At 42.8% G+C, this 18,559-nt stretch overlaps 1 protein-coding gene across 1 annotated transcript in view; it reads right to left on the bottom strand.

Annotated features, from left to right (window-relative positions):
• Positions 1–1,832: 1,832 nt before the first annotated feature.
• Positions 1,833–18,559, bottom strand: part of si:dkey-70p6.1 (uncharacterized protein LOC570575 homolog) — a 37,043-nt gene continuing 20,316 nt past the window's right edge. The window contains exons 2-8 of the mRNA XM_031566461.2: positions 11,299–11,560; positions 9,339–9,396; positions 9,036–9,123; positions 8,587–8,688; positions 8,129–8,499; positions 5,448–5,570; positions 1,833–5,213 (exon numbers count right to left, since the gene is read on the bottom strand). Coding sequence (XP_031422321.1) covers positions 4,647–5,213; positions 5,448–5,570; positions 8,129–8,499; positions 8,587–8,688; positions 9,036–9,123; positions 9,339–9,396; positions 11,299–11,432 — 1,443 coding nt within the window. The 5' untranslated portion in view covers positions 11,433–11,560 and the 3' untranslated portion in view covers positions 1,833–4,646. The remainder of the gene's footprint in view (positions 5,214–5,447; positions 5,571–8,128; positions 8,500–8,586; positions 8,689–9,035; positions 9,124–9,338; positions 9,397–11,298; positions 11,561–18,559) is intronic.

Genomic DNA, 18,559 nt, shown 5'->3' with positions numbered 1-18,559 from the left:
CCCTGTGGTCACTGCTCCATAGCCAGCATTAGGATAAGCAAGACCTCAGGTAGACTACATCTTCGGTGAGTAGGCTACATGCAAGGTAACACAACACTGAACAATTACAGTACCTGGAAATCTCCCTCAGGAGTTTTAAAGAAAGTCTGCCAATTGACCAGGTATTTTACTGTGTAGGATGAAGGTTGCTGTGGCGATCTGTTGCTAAGCTCTCAGCTCTTCAATGTGCCCTCAATTTGTCCCTACTGAAATGTAGTAGATGTAGAACTGGACAAGAATAGGCGAATACCCCAACCGCAGATAGCATTCCTTATGAAAGGTTTAGGCTACTTAATAACCGATTATACAGCTGAAGAAAGACATTCATCCGTCTAAGCACATCTGAGCACAATAATTGTACCCTGAAAAGAAAACAAATATTAACCCTAACCAGAGAACGTATGTCCCTGTTGCTATGGTACTAGCTAATTATGAATTTAAGAAGCAACTCAAGCCATATGTTTATAGCGTATGTTCAGGAGACGATTAAAAAGCTATTGGTATGTTTGGACTTTTTAAGATAATGGACAAATGATGATGTGTGTAGTAGGCCTACTTAAACTATAATTTTTATTGAGGACAATGACTTGTCACTGCTGTCAAAGACAGTCTTCTTACACTGAAAGCCCTGTTATGTCTGAGAATGCTAATGACAGTGAATGACTGGTTTCAAGGCCACACCTCAAATGTGGCTATGCTTGTGGTTCACCATCTGCCTGAGCTGTGCATAAATGTTTTAGGGACGCATCCCCCGCCAGTTTTTCCTCCGTCTCCCCAATGGTCCTTACCATGTTGACATCTTGGTGATTGAACCTATCATGCATGCGGGATTCTCCTAGACAGCAAACGGGTCGACGGCCATGTGACTGCAGCCTCAAGGTTAACCCGTTACTATGGAGACAAGCCCACCAATAAAAATTCAGCTGACGGTTGCTATGTTGACTGCACGTTTTTTGTTTTAAGAATGACCTATTTTTTCCCCCAACCAAGTCAGACACAGGCCTCATTCCGACAACACATGCACACACACAAACACACAGAGCACACACACACATCACATCGCATCACAATAGAGGATAAGGACATAAGCAGCAACATACAGTTGAATTCCATTCACTGCCTAGGCTGTTTTCTTGGGCCTATCTAAAATAATAAGAAGAGAAGTGAATTCAAGAGTACATGGGAGGAAGCCTATCTTTTAGATGACTATAAGTGTTGTCATGGCAACAGTGCAGGCCATAAAACTGCAACATGACATTCATTAGTGGTACCTTTGGTGTTGAACAATTACATTATTAAATACGTGCATCTGGAGAATCTAAAGGGCTTAACATTTTTATATATTTTATATACTTTATATATTGAATAATATACAATTGTTACCCTGCAATGGATCTGAAGTAGCCTGCGCTGCCAACAGAATGAGATATAATTTACACCGTACTGCTTTTATATCTCTTACTTCCCCAGCTACCCCTTGATGGAAATTGCATGACAGAAAAGCAAGAAACTATTTAGGCCCCCCAAACACACACACACACCATTTAGGAAGATGGCTATGAAGAGGCTATGACGCATTGACATATCTCTGTCAGTGGAAGGGGAAGCTAGTTAGCCTATGCCAATAGATGATTCTATTGACACGGTTGGATAAACAAATGTATTCAGAAGAAAACTGAATAGTATCCTCGCTTGGCTTAGATTAGTGCCTCTGCTCAGACGAGCTCTTTCACAGAGACTGCAATGAACTTGTGAATAAGCCCATCAAAAACCCTGCATATGAGTACATGAAGTGCTTTTTGAGTGCTACTTTATTACAAAAGTATAAACTTGACCCGACATTTTTATGAATAGTAATTTTGATATAAAAACATTACAATCTTTTGCACGTTAGCACTTAATTACACGGTTTGAGTACACACGACCCTGTTGTTTGAATAGCAAACACACGACAGTAGCTGCCACACTTGACTCAATTTGCCTTCAAAGTACACATTATAGCGGGAATCGATAGAGGGAAGATCAAATCAATAAATAAAATAAATAAAATAAACCGAATACAACTCACAGAGAGAGCAATTATGTCACCAGAAGTCATTCCGAAGAACACAAACAAAAATAAATGTATACTCTCAAAAACACCTAGGATAGTAGTTTCTTCTTTCTCTTTTATAACATATATACAACATTGCATTAACATATATGATAACTGTTGTGTACTGGGCTCAAATATGCAGTTTTGTGTATATTTGGTCTAGTCAAGTTCATCGTTGTACTTTTAAGTCCAGGTAGGTTTGTCCAGTTGCTATGCCATATATATATTTACTCAATGATTTTTTTCCCCAGGACACACATCAATAGTTAGTGTTATTTGAATAGCACAAGGACTGTAACACTGTCCATGACACCCTTTCCACCTTTGCATACAGATTGGAAGATGAAGGTTCATGACCTCCAGGAAATATAAACTGTCACTTCGAGGTTTTTAGAATTTTATACAAGGGTACTTCACAAGTTTTGAGGTACCGAGTCATTGAAACAGGAAGTCATGATGCTTCTGTCTTCAATCATAAACCAAACAACTGCTACTGCATTTCCTGGTCAGTGTAATGAGTTTTTTTTTCCAGATATGATTGGCACAAGTGTCATCCAATATCAAGGAAGCAGTCTTGCTCTGGACCACAGCGAAGACCAACACTGCCAATGGACAAAGACCAACCATGCCTTACAAACAAGAAGACAAGAGTCAAACCTGTCTCAAGTATGCCACTTAATATTAGTCCTGGGTCCACAACGACATTGTGCTGTCTTCAACAAAATAAAAAAAGACATTTTAATAAAAATAAACATCCAACAACAGCAATAAATAACCCATTCTCAGGTACCATAAGAACAGTGCTTTTTTTGTGTGTTTGTTTTTTTAGTTTTTTTTTGTGGTTTGTTAGTTTTTGTTTGTTTTTCTTTTTTTAATGCATGCTCTTTTCGTCAGGCAAAGTGCATAAACAGACAAAGTAAAACACTTACAGGACTGAACTGGACTTTATGGCAGTGGTGGCTCACTCACCAACAGTCAATCAATGTCGTGTGTAAAACAACCAACAAAAAACACATGAAAGCAAAATATAGTCCCATTTTCCACCCAGGGTCATGATTGATTAATACAGCTATTAACACTTTATTTCTTTTAATTGGAGGAGCTAAAACTTTGTGTGCAATTAAGATTCTCCATTGTTTAGCATTACTCTGTCCCTGAGCATTTGTTAACTATAGCATTGGCTTTACTCTAATTTAATTAATATGTTTTAAGTGGGATACCACATGTTTTTTGACAAACTACAATAAGTGCCAACAAGAAAATTACACAAGGACGGAGGGGTTGTGCTTAACACTAGAATAAGGGTGCAAGAATTCTCCAATCATCTTGTGCAATTTCATTTTCTTTGTACTTTCTAAATCCCCCCCCCCAAAAAAAAATATTTTCTTTGAATAACCATTGTCAGTACAAAGATAGTCGGATGTTTTGTTTTCATCGTCAGACGTTCCAATAAAGTTGAATTCATAGCTTATAGGGGACACACGTTTTTAGAAAGCTTTGGCCCTCAGAGAAGACAGTACCGATTATTTAATAACAGCACTCATTGATTAGTCATCTACTGACTAATAAAGGTGTATTCTTCCACAGCACAAATCTTCCTCTCCCACATACAGTGGAAATGCACCATTTTAACTACTTATTCTCCCTGCAACAAGGCTGTGATTAGATACGGGGCGACATCTCTCTGTAAACTTTCTCTCCAACGCTGTTGTGCTCATTATTTGACTTTGACTTTGGATGCCTCTCGGCAAATCTTGAAAATGACACCTTCCAACCTGAAGGGCTCATGAAGAGAAAAACTGCAATGGAGTGTGTGTGCGAGTGTTTCCCTTCTTTTTTTATCAGGAGTGAGAGAGAGAGGCTTTGTGTGCTCCAAGACAGATACAATTGCAGACATATCAATCACTGTTTGGGAAAATCCAATAGAGACCTTTTAGACTAGTTTAATTTGATTGGCTCCAAGCACTGAAACAATACTGGGAATTTCCACTTTGAAAAACCCAAAGCCTCTGTCTATCATTAATTGGTTATCTTCTCGCAAGGTGCTGAAACATCACTGGTAACCAAACTGAAACTCAGCAGACAGGAAGTCTAGTGTTAGATGGAGCAGTTCAGACATGCTTACAGAAGTGATCGATATCATGGGATGCGCTGTTGTGGCATGGCGTCGCTGCCCACTTTCGTTCTGATGCAAATGCCACTTTCCTCCTCAGACTCCGCATACTGCACCCTAAGGCTATGGGTGGGTGGCTTGAGAATCAGCAAGACTGGGATGTAAACAGGCTATGTGAAGAATAATGTGCTGTGGGAGCGTACTTCTTTTTATTCTCCTGTTTCTTTTTTTGTTTTGTTTTTGAAGCGTTGAGAGGCAGGCCATGTGTCGCGAGTATGTACTGTATGCATTCATGTCTCTGTGACTTGAAACGGGGAGATATGTTTTCCATACTGTACTGTGGCTCTGCACACTCAAACACTCACACGCGCCCTCAAACACGCGTGGACACAAACACCCCTACAAGCCGGTGACGTACATCTCCATGCCGTCGTTGAAGGTGAAGATGGTGGTGGTGCTGGAGGTGGCTGAGCCGTGCTTCAGGTCCCCGATGCTCTCGTACATATTTTCCCCCGGCAGCAGCAGGGCTTTGGCGGGAAGATGCTGCAGTTTAGGAGTCTGCTGTGGTGGAGGTGGCGGCGGCGGTGGCTGCTGCAAGGGCTGCTGGGGCTTCTTCTTCTTTGGCCGGAGCGTGGCACTGGCGTTGGGCAGGGGAGGGGGTCGCTCGCGTTTCCAGGCGCTGGCCCCAGCCCCGGCGCCGCCCCCCTCAATGGCCTCATAGGCCGGGTCACACTCTTCTGAGCCGATGGCCTCGTAGCAATGGTCCTCCATGGAGCCAGGGGGCACTCTGACCCCTTTGGCCTCCAGAGGGGCCCACGTTTGCGGCTTCACCACCACACTGAAGCCCCCATCGCGCTCTCGGTCCCCACGCCCCAAGGTCCGGTAGCCGGTGTTGCCTGGTGGGGACCCAGGCATGGCTCTCTTCTTCTTGACGGGTTTGCACACTTTGGAGTACATGTCTGCTATCTGAGGACGGACAAATTAATGGTGTGTCACAGCCCTGTTAGTCTTACATGACCGAATGAAACAAATACACACACATGGGTTTTTACTAATACACAGATGGGGACCTGTTGGCACAGTCACAGTCAGCTTTAACACTACACTGTTGTCCTCTATGTGGTCTTTATTGGTGTTAAGGAGTGTCTGCAGGCACTCAGCTAAACACACACACACAAACACACACTCATAGAAACTCACCCCAGCTGCTGACGGCTGTATGCTCTCGGCAAGTGTCCCTATCTGTTTGTGTTGGACCATGAAGTCTTCATCGTCTGGAGGCTTCCATATGTACTCCTCACCGTTACCCATGAACACTGCTTCCTGATGGACCAACAGCACAGGCAGAGGGAACAATCACCACCTGTACCACGTGCTCTCTTCACACCATGGCCTCCTATACATCTGACACAAGGAGAGCAGACGCATCTCCTGCACTCAAACACAGGCGTGGAGGAGGAGCACCCAAGAGAGAACAGTAAACATATACTCCTCCAGCACAAATGGTCTCCTCACTTTCCAAGTTATATTATTAGCCATCTCTGCTTCTGTGATCTGGTCATGATCTGTTACGATCAGGTGATGCTGTCACAATTGAGTTTACTTTACAGATTCAAGGGGCATATATGTTTAACCTCAGACAGGCTGACCTGACCTTTTTTATCAACACTTTACATGTTATCTTATAAGCTGTCTTTGCTGCTGTGATCTGGCCATGTTCTCTTATAACAGGTGGTGGTCAATTGAGTTTATTTCTGCTATTCAAGTTGCATGGCCCTATTACCTCAGACAAGACTTGCACAGAGCTCAGAGTGGTTTCCAGGGACCTCATCTTCAGAAGCATTACTGTCCCAGTTCCCAACAATTATCCGTTTTATCTAAGCATGATATCTGTCTTTCAATCTGTCTTTCAATCCTTTACCGACCTTCAATAAAAAAAAGCCCCAAACTGAGGTTGTGATACCTTTTTTTCTGGTCACAGTAAATTAAAGCCAATCTTGTACACCTGAGACAACAGATAATCGCAGATCAGACTTGGATTGTGTTCTCTAACTGGCAGCTCCCCTTTCATTTCATTTGGCACCGTCTGAATGTCTCACCTCGAATCCTTACCAGCGCAAGAACAAACTGCTTGCACATGAGAGAGTGTCTTTGATGACACGACTCTTCTCATGTTGATATTTGAACATAATCAGCATGCTACTGTGGAGAATCAGGGGGACAATTACATTTGTTGAGGCATGTTTACAAGGCTGCTCATCACAGATACAGGCATGAAAACATATCAGCACACACACACACACACACACACACACACACACACACACACACACACATTTCAGACATAAACACACATATACCACCGCTTACAGGGATAAAATGATAAGACTTACACTGTGGCTGCTGTGAACACAAACAAGGACTCAATGATGACAACACATCTACATTTTTAAGACACACACTTCCATTTGGAAGAAACATGGGTAACTAGCAGTTTGGTGGCTTCCACATTTGACTTCAGGTTACGTCAGCCTTCAGCTACATTCTGCTCGGAGGAAACTGTAAACTAACACATTTACAAGAGTGATGAGGATATGCTCTGGTTTACACTCATTGGTGGGTGCGTCGGCAGCATGCCCCTGTGCTCTGGAGTAAAAATGACAGCTCTCATTAGTCAGGGCAACAGAGGCGAGATGGGTTCATGGGTAGCGGTGGGGGGGTTGGGGGGTTGGAGGGACGGGGGGTTAGAAGAGAGGAGGCCTGTCATAACATCAGAGAGCTCAGCAGACAGACAGAGGGGAAAACACACACATGCACTCGGCTTAGGTCAATGCCGAGGCACAACCATTTCACACACAGACACAGTGAAAGACATTGCACACACTGAAACAGACAGTGACAGCGACATTATTATAGTCAAAAAGTAAAAAAGTTAGAAAACATACAGTTACAAATACATTGTATATTTTTGGCAATACTGTTGAATGACAAAGACAACACGACATTTCTCTGCTTCGACTAAACGCAAGAAGACAGTGTAATTACCATGGCAATGTGACCTATCCTCACACAGGGTTTATGTTTCCTTCGACTGTCACGATAAACAAAAAGCGGGAAGCTGGCTCTGCAGATTCAAGTCATTTAGATGCAGAGGGACACAGACCAGGCAATGGGGCGTGCTAAACACTGCGTTTCCAAAATGGGGGAGATTAGGCCGTCTCACAAACAGGCTCTCGTCTGCTGCTACGCATCTAGAATGTTTCCACCGACAGTGCCCTGCCATTACGCTGACTTGTACGTTTGAGTGACAGCTCCTTGAAGATTATACTGCTCTTGATAAGAGAGAGGGGTCTGTATTTCTGAATATTGCGTCACCTCAGGAGGAGATTGTTAGGAGGATAATTCTACATGGCAGTATCGGTATGCATCTAAATTGAGGGTTTAGCCTCATTTCCCTCCTAAGGAAGGACTACATTCATCATAGGCACAGAGTAGTTAGTCATGTTAGCCTTTTGGTTATTGGCTGCATTAGTCACACACTAACTGGCTAATACCAACAATTATTAAAATTCAATGTTTTATTTACATTTGGAGATAAAAGCACGACCCTGTCGATTATTCCAATCATGCAATGATCAAGACTAATTCCTTGGCTCTCTGGTGTACGCATGCTACTAGCACACAAAACCAGATTTACTGACACAAATCCCCACCTACTCACTTGGGTACTTTCACTGTTATTGAAAACAAGAAAAGTCAATACACAATCGAAATGAACTCATTGATCAGAACTCAAGCCAGCATTTCTCTGAGTTCCTTCCCAGCCTGTAGGGGATAATCAGCATTTAAACCACCAGAGACATTTACTCTGTGAGTCTTACCTTGGGGAAAGTGGGCAAAGTGAAGGCATCCATGTTCTTGCGGGGCATCTTCTGGCTGTGTGGGTGAGGTGGGGGTGGTGCGGGGTGCGAGGGCGGCCCATGGCGCAGGTCTCCGCTGCTGTGCCTCTGCTGGACGAGACCATCCTCTGTCTCCGTCCCGTTGTCCCTCTTTTGGGCCGCCTTGTCCACCTTCCGCACCTTCCGGATGCAGGCGTACTCAGCGGCCTCCGGCGGTCCCATCACCTGCTGCACGTTCTCCGGGTCAGGCATCCCTCCATCCACGTCGTCTCCTTCCGGGTCTGGGGGCGCAGGGGTGTTGGCCGGGACTGCCGGAGGGGCGGGGGTGTCGGTTTCGCCCGCCCTGCCCCCAACTATGGCATAGAGGGCGTCATCAGGGCAACGGATGGGAGAGGAGCGGCGGCGGCCCACCTCTGAGTATGTGTGTTCTCCATCCTCACCAGTGCCTGGGGGGATCTGCGGGAGCTGCCGGTCCGAGTTGGAGCGCCGGCTCGGGAGCAGGAGCAGATCCATGCTGGCCGGGCGGTTCTTCTTGGACGACTCTGAAGGGGGTCCATCCAAAAGGACAACCATTATTCACAAGTTATGAGGCCAAATTGAGGTTCAAATATCAGATGACACTCATGGGCGCTGTATGAATGGCTAAACATTATAGGTCAACCTCCTGTCTGAACAAACAGTGTATTGGAATACATTCTCTTTCACATGACGATATTTAACTCGTGCTTACATTCTAGGCAATTTGTAATACAGCAACTGCATCAGATACATTATCAGTATCACACAATGCATTACACTGTCAAGTTCATAAATTCCGTGGTTTCCTGCCCAAGGTTCTCATGCAGAGCCACACATTATAACATCTCAACAGCTAGTCAGAGGTACATACTCTTTCCGTTGCAGTTCAGTTTGTTCATCTCGTGCAGTTTTGTGTCTGACTTGCTAATGGACCTCAGCTTCGACTGTCTCAGTATACTCTGATAACAAACAGCAGAAAGGGAACATTCAGAAAATATGTATGAAAAAAGAAATGTCCAATACAGATTCATTCACACCACACACAAAAGAAAGACTGCACCACAGAGACACTTATGAAGAGTCGTGCAGCAAAGAGGAACTATTTTGACAATAGCGGTGGTGGTGAATGGCATTATGTTTGAATGGAGACAGGCAGGGCTTTGCTGGTGCTCACCATGTCCATTAGCCGGTGCTTTCCACCCTCGCTGGAGCCACTGTGAGTCTTCCCCTTCCTGCAAGTTTCACAACAAATCAGCTGCTTTGTTTGTTTGTTGCTTTGTTTATGGTTTATTCTATGTCAATAAAGACTGTCATTGTAGTCGGACACAATCACAGACTGCATGCCCATACAAATGTTGAGAGACAAAGAGGATTACTTGGAGACAACAGTGTGAGACTGTGACTGAGTGTGGGACTCGGAATGTGTGAGTGGTGGATACCTGACAAACATTTATTTGAATGATTTTGACTTTAATGACAAAATTCTAGAACTTTACTGTATGCCTCTAAAAGAAGAGGTAAACCCTTTAACTTTGATCTGCAGTTCTGTTAAGTGATACTTTGTAATTAAGTGTGGCTTCACTGACCCGCGGCAGCAACTACATGTTTGGTGTGGGAGGGACAGTAACTGATCTCCTCACATGCAGGAGCTAACGTCTCTCCTTGCGCTCTCAGGAGTCTGCCTATGTTTACCTCGCGCCTACACTCTCTGCTCTTTATGCAACAGATGGAACATCAGCTCCCAATGATGCCCTCACCTGCCATTTTAACAGCCTGTCGCTCAGTTGCAATGTTTATATACCTTCTCCAGAGAACATCTGTCCGCCAGCAAGTTCAAAATACCACACAGCCAACATGATTAACTACCATAATAACGCTGTAATTTGGGAAAATCCAATAAGCCACACTCTAGACGTGAAAACTGCCTATCTTGATACCCTGTCGATTAGCACCAAATGAGCCCTGTAAAACTTTGAAGTCAACTTAATCTTTTAAATTGAAAACTATTATGTGAAGCCAACAGTCACTGATTGTGCATGGGCAACACCAGGAGAGAAAACTTCACTCCATCTGTGGAGACTTGTGTGCACCTCGGAGAAAAAATTGCCTTTACTGACACCAACTGATCAAGTCAAGTGTTAGTTATAGGCTGAACTACATCACAGCAATATAACAGGAATTATTTGCCAAATGTCACAGCACAGAAATAGTGGACTTTACCAGTCAAGTAACGACTGATTAGAAATGAGTTAGAGAAATCTTTCAATCGAGACAGAAACTATGCAAATTCTTCTATTTTACTGGCTAATGTGAGTATTAAAAACTGGGTCTGTGGTGTATTTGAGTACTGGAGAGGAGAAAGGGATAGTTTGGATAAGAGGGAGGAGAGACAAATGTAAGGCGAGATAGAGGAAAGACAGCTATGACAGAGAGGAAGGAGACAAGAGAGATGAGTAGCCTTTTCCCCTTTTGAAAAATCAGTGTCTTGTCAGGACCTCATTTACCGTGACACAATTGTTGTTATCATTGTGATTAACTTTCCCTACAAACCCCCCAATTTACTGTAAATGATGAACCACATCTCTGGCCAAATCAATCCTCAGACAATGTAATGACACAATGACACTGCAGTTTCTCAAAGCCAAGTTTGATTTCTCAAACCCCTCCTTTTTCGTCTCTTTGTCTCTGCAGCGGTTTAACCATGAGGCTTGCCAACGGATGGCCCTCAACTTAGTCAAGTATTAGACGTGGTCAGGCCTGTTGTACAGGGCAGAGTAGTACTTACTGTTACCGGACAGAAAATCTTCCCTTTAAATCATCCTGCTTCACAAATAGATCACATGTGATTAAGAGAGAATGTAGTTCAACGTTTCCGCTATGAGAGAACAGCATGTGGATGATACATTCAGAATACAATATGCCATAAAGGCAGCTTGTTCAGATACACGAAACACAGAATGACCACAAAAGGATTGAAAAACAGGAACGGTGAAGACTCAGGGAGGGGGAGAGGAGCCAGGTCCAAGGCCCCAACAGAGGTTTGCGAGAGGGGTGATAATGAAATGCTGTCCAGGCCCCGACAAGGGGGAGTGGGGCGGGTTTGGAGGGTTTGGGGGGGGGGGATAAGGCCTCACCTCTGGCATCCTACGCAGAGAACGACGATGAGGATGGTGACCACGAAGGCTGAGGCGGCTGCGATGGCCCCCAGCAGCAGGACCTTGCCGTAGGGAGGAGCAGTGAAGTTTACCCCGTCCTGCATGGAGGCCATGTGGAAGGGCTGCCACACTTACACACTTTCTCTCTCCCCCCCCTCTCTCTCTCTCACTCGCTCGCTCTTTCGCTCCCTCGCTCGTTCACACACACACTTTCATCCACTCGCATACACTGTCACAAGATCTGGAAGAGAGAGAAGAGGAGGGGAAAGAGGGGGAAAACAGCATGGGGGAATGAGTTTAAATCATTTGAAATTCTCTGGTCTAGCTCACTCAGAGAGGACCCAGTCATTAGAGGGAAAAATAGGACATAAATAAAACAAAACACACATCAGCTCAGAAGCTTCATTGAGTCAGTGTACATACTCCGTGAGGTGTCATAAATAAATGTACCCTCATCCATCTCCTTTCGCTGCCAGCACTGAACCGTGAATAAACAAGGGGAAGTGCCAAAGGAGGAGGGGGATCTTCCTGCCGCCAATCTCTCCAAATAAATCTCACATTTCTGCTTCCATCTTTTCGCTGGGTTGCCAGCCAGTGCCTGTCATTCTTCCTCTGGTGTCTTTTGCCATCTTCCGCTCACTTGGGACTGGGGGGCACTATTGCCATGTTCATGGATTCAAGTGCATCAAGCACTCTACCTGTGCAATACAGGTCCCAGTGTAGTGCTCACGTAACGCTACAGATGTACCTGCTGTTTTTTTTATGTTTTCATGAACAAAGGCTTGCAGGAGGTTTTCTGGCATCCTTCATACATATGAAAACTAACCATTTCTCACTGGTTTCTAATGACCTCTCTCACCTCTAACAGAAGCCAGCTCTTCTGACCCTTTCCCCATTCCATGGCAAGTACTCCAAGCAGCACTTGTTTAATAGGGGATATCGGAGAACGTTCCCGGAGACAACAATTAACCTCGACCGCAAAGCCCTATGGGAGACTCAGTGGAACAAGACAGCTGACAACACAAGACTCATTTGACTCATGCTCCCTCCCCCTCACCCCACCCCATTCCACTCCGCAGAAACTAACTGCACTGTGGATAAATATCAACTAACAATGGAACATCAAATCTGGATACTTCATTCATATTGCAAAAGGCTGCTCCTGAAATGCACACACAATAAAAAAAAATAATTAACAGCACAGCACAGTTGGGTTTTTCATTAAAAGCGAATCAGTGGCTTAGGGTCCTTCGTGGTACAGCACAGATTAAATGCATTTCTACATACCTGCACAATACAATACAAGAACTGAGTCAAAACTTTATTATCTTTTCCATTTATTCAATTTAGGGACCATTTTTCATTGTATGAAACAAAAGAACAGACTATGTAAATGACAATTTGGCTGTGCTTTAATCTTTGCGCTCAGCTGCTTAAGTATGATCCAAAGCATAGAGTGAGTCACAGCAAAGGCTAAAAATACTTCTGTGCAAAGGCACAGCCACATAGCGGGATGATGCATAGAGAGAAAAAAAAACAGACAAGACCAAATATGAAAGGATGAATATTATTTTGATCAAAACTATGATAATATGATAAAACTTTGCCTGAGTAAGGATTAATTCCCAGGGAAACCTGCTTTTTAAAAATACAATTTATTACGGTTGCAAAATCACTGACATGTTTTGACACCTTGTCTTTTTGAGTGCTCTACAAATGTTGCCTCTTCAGTTTTGCTTTCAATTAAAAAATGTAAATCTGTGGTGCCTTTGTGCCTAATTAGGACCATTGTCAAAGGCAGATACCCATTAGCCTGCATTAGTAAACAGGCCTTTTCCCTTTGAAGTATTATCTTGATTCAGTGACATTTTTTACAATAAAATATGAAAGGAGATGTTTCTCGTCATAGTACCACTGCCTTGATTCTTTCATAAAAGCATTTTCGGAAGTAGGGTGGGTTTTCTGTGGACTATAGAGGGAAACTCACCTACCTTGAGGATATATCAGAGTGATGCACATTAGAGGGCTGACGCTCTAAATAAAAATAACGCATTAAAAAAACAAACCTAATTGAAAATCAAACCCCTGTAAAAACCCTACAAAAAGACCAGGCTGTGCAACATTAAACAGGCAGCCGTAATAAACAGTTAATTTTACGGAGCCCAAGTTAAATAAATCTAAAAAACACCAAGCCCTTCTAACTAAGACCGCAGTTACCTGAGGCAATGACTGTGTAACTAGGAATGGCTAGCCTAACTATAGTTTACAGTAGACTAAACAACACAGTGCTCCACAACAAAAACAACTACTAGGCTACTTCAAAAAATAAACTCAGCTTCATGGAGAGACAGACGCCAAAAAATACAAATCTGACAGTGAAAAAACTAGTAGGCTAATTACTGCACCGTTGTAATTGCATTGCAAAAATCTAAACCAATAATACCAATGTAACACATGGGCTACTTTAGTAACTTGAGCTCGCTATATGACCATGTGACTAGGAATGGCTAGCCTGTTTTATGTGTGACTGAAGCACTGAGAGGAGCGAAGGCCTCTGCTCAGGCTTCTCTGCTCTCCTCCTCTCTACACTGTCTGAATTTGGAATTTTGGGAAAAGCACTCAGATGGTTTGAATCATACCTCAATGGATGTTCATTCAGTATGTCATGGCAGGGACAAGAGTTAAAATGTCACCAACTCTCCAATGGTGTACCTCAAGGATCAGTACTTGGACCCCTCCTTTTTTCTATTTACAACCTTCCTTAGGTGAGAACATTTGTTCCCATGGGTTCTCCTATCAGTGTCATGCAGATGATACTCAACTGTACTTCCTTTCCCCCAGGAGGACTCCACAATATTGGCTTGAATTTCTGCATACTGGATGATGGATCATCAACTTCTACTCAATCTTTCGAAAACTGAGCTCCTCGTTTTCCAAACGAACCCGGCTACCCCACAAAATATTAACATCCAGCTCAGTTCATCTTCATTGACCCCAACAAAAAATGCATGGAACTTGAGTTACATTTGATGACCAACTTCATTTCTCTGAGCATGTAGCTTCGGTCCCGAGATCTTGTCGGTTCACATTCGGACCCTTTCTCAGTATACTACACAACTTATTGTGCAGGCCTTGGTTATGTCTAAACTAGACTTTAACAGGCCTGCCTACATGAGTAGTAAGACCGTTGCAGATGATTCAGAATGCAGCAGCACGTTTGGTCTTTGATCAACCAAAGAGGACACATGTAACTCCTCTGCTGGTCACCCTTCACTGGCTCCCTATAGCTGCTACAATTAAATTTAAATCCCTCACTCTGGCGTATAGGACAGCCACTGGATCAGCACCTGCCCACCTTTATATGCTATTATTTAGTTCTATTTCCCCTCTCGACCACTTCGCTCCTCTGATGGCGTTTGTTGTCTTTGCAGTCTCGCCGCATCAAGAGATTGCAGTCTAGACTCTCTTTTTTCGTGGTGGAATGACCTACCTAGTGTTGTCCGTTCCAGCGACAACTCTCCTTCTTAATTATCATCAGTCTAATTAGTTAATGTGCTTGAGGCCTACTCTATAATAATAGTTTGGGTATTTGTCATGTTTGTTTTTTTCTTTAGGCTAGTATTACTGCCTTTTTATGTTTTTTTATATTTATCTATTTTAATGGTTTTTTTTATGTTTTGTAAGTCGCTTTGGACAAACGCGTCTGCTAAATACTACATCCATAACCATTAGTAATTCAAGTAATATCTAGATTCAGGATTTATGTATATGTTCCTGCAGGTCTGATCTGTTTATGTCATAAAATCTTATGCATATATGCCTAACCCTCCTCCCCTCTACAAATGCACAGTCACTCATATATACATACACACACACACACAACGTGTGTATGTACGTATATATGTGGAACCACCTTGCTTATAAAAGGAATGGACATTTAGTAGAGCCTCAATTAAAGTCATGTTATGGAATGTACATATACATGTATATCCTCTCGGAAACCATAAACATAGCCTTTGCATTGATCTACCTCCTGAGCCACCACAAACACAGACACAGAGTTCATATGTTCTTAGGGTATATCATTACCGTGGAAACTCTTAATCCAACTAAAGCTTGCTCTCTTTGGAAATACAGGGTAAAACCCTCCTCGAGGATCGAATGCAAATATCAGAAAATCTTTCTGGCCCAAGCATATGCTGAGCAGGTTTAGTTCCTGACTGAAGTTCTGAGAAAAAAAACACAGTTGCCATGGTGGTGAAGCAGTGATGGATTCCCATGATTTGTTTACTGGATCAGCCATTAACCTTTACAATGCCGTCTCCATGCCAGTGCTAGGTGTCATTTAACATGGTACACTATATATTAGACACTTTTTTTTTTTTTACAATATGTTTATTAGGTTTTTTCAGGTAATTCTAAGTACAAACAGACAAATACTAGGAGTAAGTAAGAAATTATACCAAAATGAAATTAAAAGAGAAAGAAAAATAAGACAATTGAAATCAAATCAAATAAAGGCATAAAAAACTAAACAAAAAACAAACAAACACAACTAACAGACAGGGCGTACAACTCAAGACAATGAAATGTATTGATGCATCACTAGTACACAAAATACATCGAAGAAGAGGTAAGTGGCCTATTGTGAGTCTCATAGCTGCTCAAGATCTCCATCAAATTGAGCAAGATGGTCTAAGAATGGCTGCCAGATCTTGTAGGATTGTTTAAGATTGTTTGTCAAACTGTATCGGATTTTCTCCATATGTAATAGAGAAGTAAGTTCTGATAGCCACGTCTTGAAGAGTGGCACTGTTTCTGACTTCCACAGCATTAGAATCAGTCTCTTTGCAATTAACATTCCGTACATGATGGTGTGCTGTACTGGGATACTTTGAGGCAATAGAGACAGGGAGTAGCCAAACAGTGCCACCTCTGGCTCAGGCTTGAACACACAGTTGTACATTTCAGAAAACCACTTAAATATTCCACACCAGAAGACGTACAGCTTTGGACATGTCCAGAAAAGGTGGGTTAAGGATCCGTCAGCAGCTTTACATCGATCACACAAAGGGGAGACAGTAGGATATATTCTATGTAGTTTGGTTTTCGAATAATGGAGTCTATGCATAACCTTAAACTGGATTAAGTGATGTCTGGCATTAATAGAACAATATTGGATTCTGCTGAGACCCTCCTGCCAAACCATGTCATCAATCTGGAGACCCAGTTCCTCCTCCCAAGCCTTTTTCAAAGAGTGGGTGGCATAGTTCACTTGTTCAGAGAATACCCTGACAAAGTTTGAAATCAAGCATTTTGAATCCGGCGGGCCATGCCAGAAACTGTAAATCCTATTTTCGTCAGGGAGAGATTCAAATATAGTCAGGTTTTGGCGGACATAGTTTCTAACCTGAAGGTATCTAAAGAAGTGTGTTTGTGGAAGGGCAAACTTGTCTTTTAGTTGAGTAAATGAGGCAAAATGTTTGTCAATGTACAAATCTTTTAAAACTACGATGCCTTTTTGTCTCCAACTATAAAAAGTTGCATCTGAGAGAGCAGGGGGAAATGCATGATTATGGCACACTGGAGCATAGATGGAGGTACCGGGTAACTTGCAGCACTTCTTAATTTGCTGCCATATTTTCAAACAATTAATAATTATTCGATTTTTCACTTTTGTATTGGGCAGCCCAGGTGTTGAAAAAAGAAGCGCTGGGAGTGAACTGTCTTTGATGTCTTTCTTTTCAATGGCTACCCATGCAGGGGTGCTTGTTGAAATCTCCAGGTTGTAGCCATCACCCCAGAAGGCAAGAGCTCTAAGATTTGCCGCCCAGTAGTAATGCTGAAAGCATGGCAGCCCAAATCCACCTTTCTCTCTGGGTTTTTGTAAATGAGTTTTTGATATTCTATGAGCTTTAAAACCCCAGATAAAAGGCATGATTATTGAGTCTAGTAACTTAAAGAATGACTTTGTGAGAAAAATAGGAAGGTTCTGAAAGAGGTATAGGAATCTTGCCAGTGAAACCATCTTGATAGCATTTATACGACCCACCATAGAGAGCGGTAGCGTGCGCCACTTGCCAATATCTCCTTTTAGTTTTTCCACCTTTTCATGGAAATTCAGTTTAAATATTAATTTAGGATCCTTTGGAAGGGTAACTCCTAGGTACTTCAGCTTGTCTGTAACTTTAAATGGGAGTTTATGCAGAAATTCTGCTTCATGGTTATCCCCAAGAGGCATAAATTCACTTTTTTGCCAATTAATTGTGTATCCAGAAACTTCTCCAAATGACTTTATGAGGTCTAACAGAATGGGAATAGACTGTTGAGGCTGTGACATGAAGATTGCAACATCATCTGCATATAAGGATAGATGGTGGTCCACATCTCCCAGGTGAATGGGTTCAAGAGAGCTGTGCTGCCTGATACTAATAGCAAGGGGTTCAATACCAATCGCAAAGAGGAGCGGGCTAAGGGGGCAGCCCTGGCGCGTCCCACGATGTAATGGAAATGGAGTTGACCTTTCTTGATTTGTTAGAATGGAAGAGGAAGGGTGGGCGTATAAAATTTTAATCCATGAGACAAAACGGTCACCAAATCCAAATTCCTCCAATACCCTCCACATATATGCCCACTCTATCTGATCAAACGCTTTCTCTGCATCTAAGCAGAGGACTGCCACCTTCTGATCCTTTCTGTAGTCATGGTACATTATGTTCATTAATCTTCTAACATTAAAAAAGGAGAACCTAGCAGGAATGAAACCAGTTTGGTCTGCATGAATAATGGAGGCGATGTGTTTGTTTAACCTATTTGCCATCAATTTTGTGAAAATTTTCATATCAGAGTTCAGCAATGCAATTGGACGATAGGATGATGTTTCAGTCTCATCTCTCCCTTCTTTTAGAATAAGTGAGATGTTGGCTTCATACAAGGAGTTTGGGAATGTTTGGGTTTCAAATGAGTGGTTAAACATCCTGAGCAAGAGTGGAGTCAGCTGTTCAGGGAATTTCTTATATAGCTCTATTCCAAAACCATCGGGGCCAGCACTTTTACCATTGGGAAAGGATTTTATAGCATCCAGAAGCTCTTGAGCAGTAATGTCAGCGTTAAGCGCCTCACACGCCTCGTCATTTAACTTGGGGAGGTTCAGGTTCTCCAGCCACGCAGCGGTGCCCCCTTTAGCTTTGGATGTATATAATTGTTGATAGTATTCCCTGAAGCGCTTGTTTATATTGCT

The sequence above is a fragment of the Clupea harengus genome, chromosome 4, assembly GCF_900700415.2.
Source record: "Clupea harengus chromosome 4, Ch_v2.0.2, whole genome shotgun sequence".
NCBI lineage: Eukaryota > Metazoa > Chordata > Actinopteri > Clupeiformes > Clupeidae > Clupea > Clupea harengus.
Note: the sequence above shows the minus strand (reverse complement) of the source record. Positions and strands in the feature narration are given on the sequence as shown.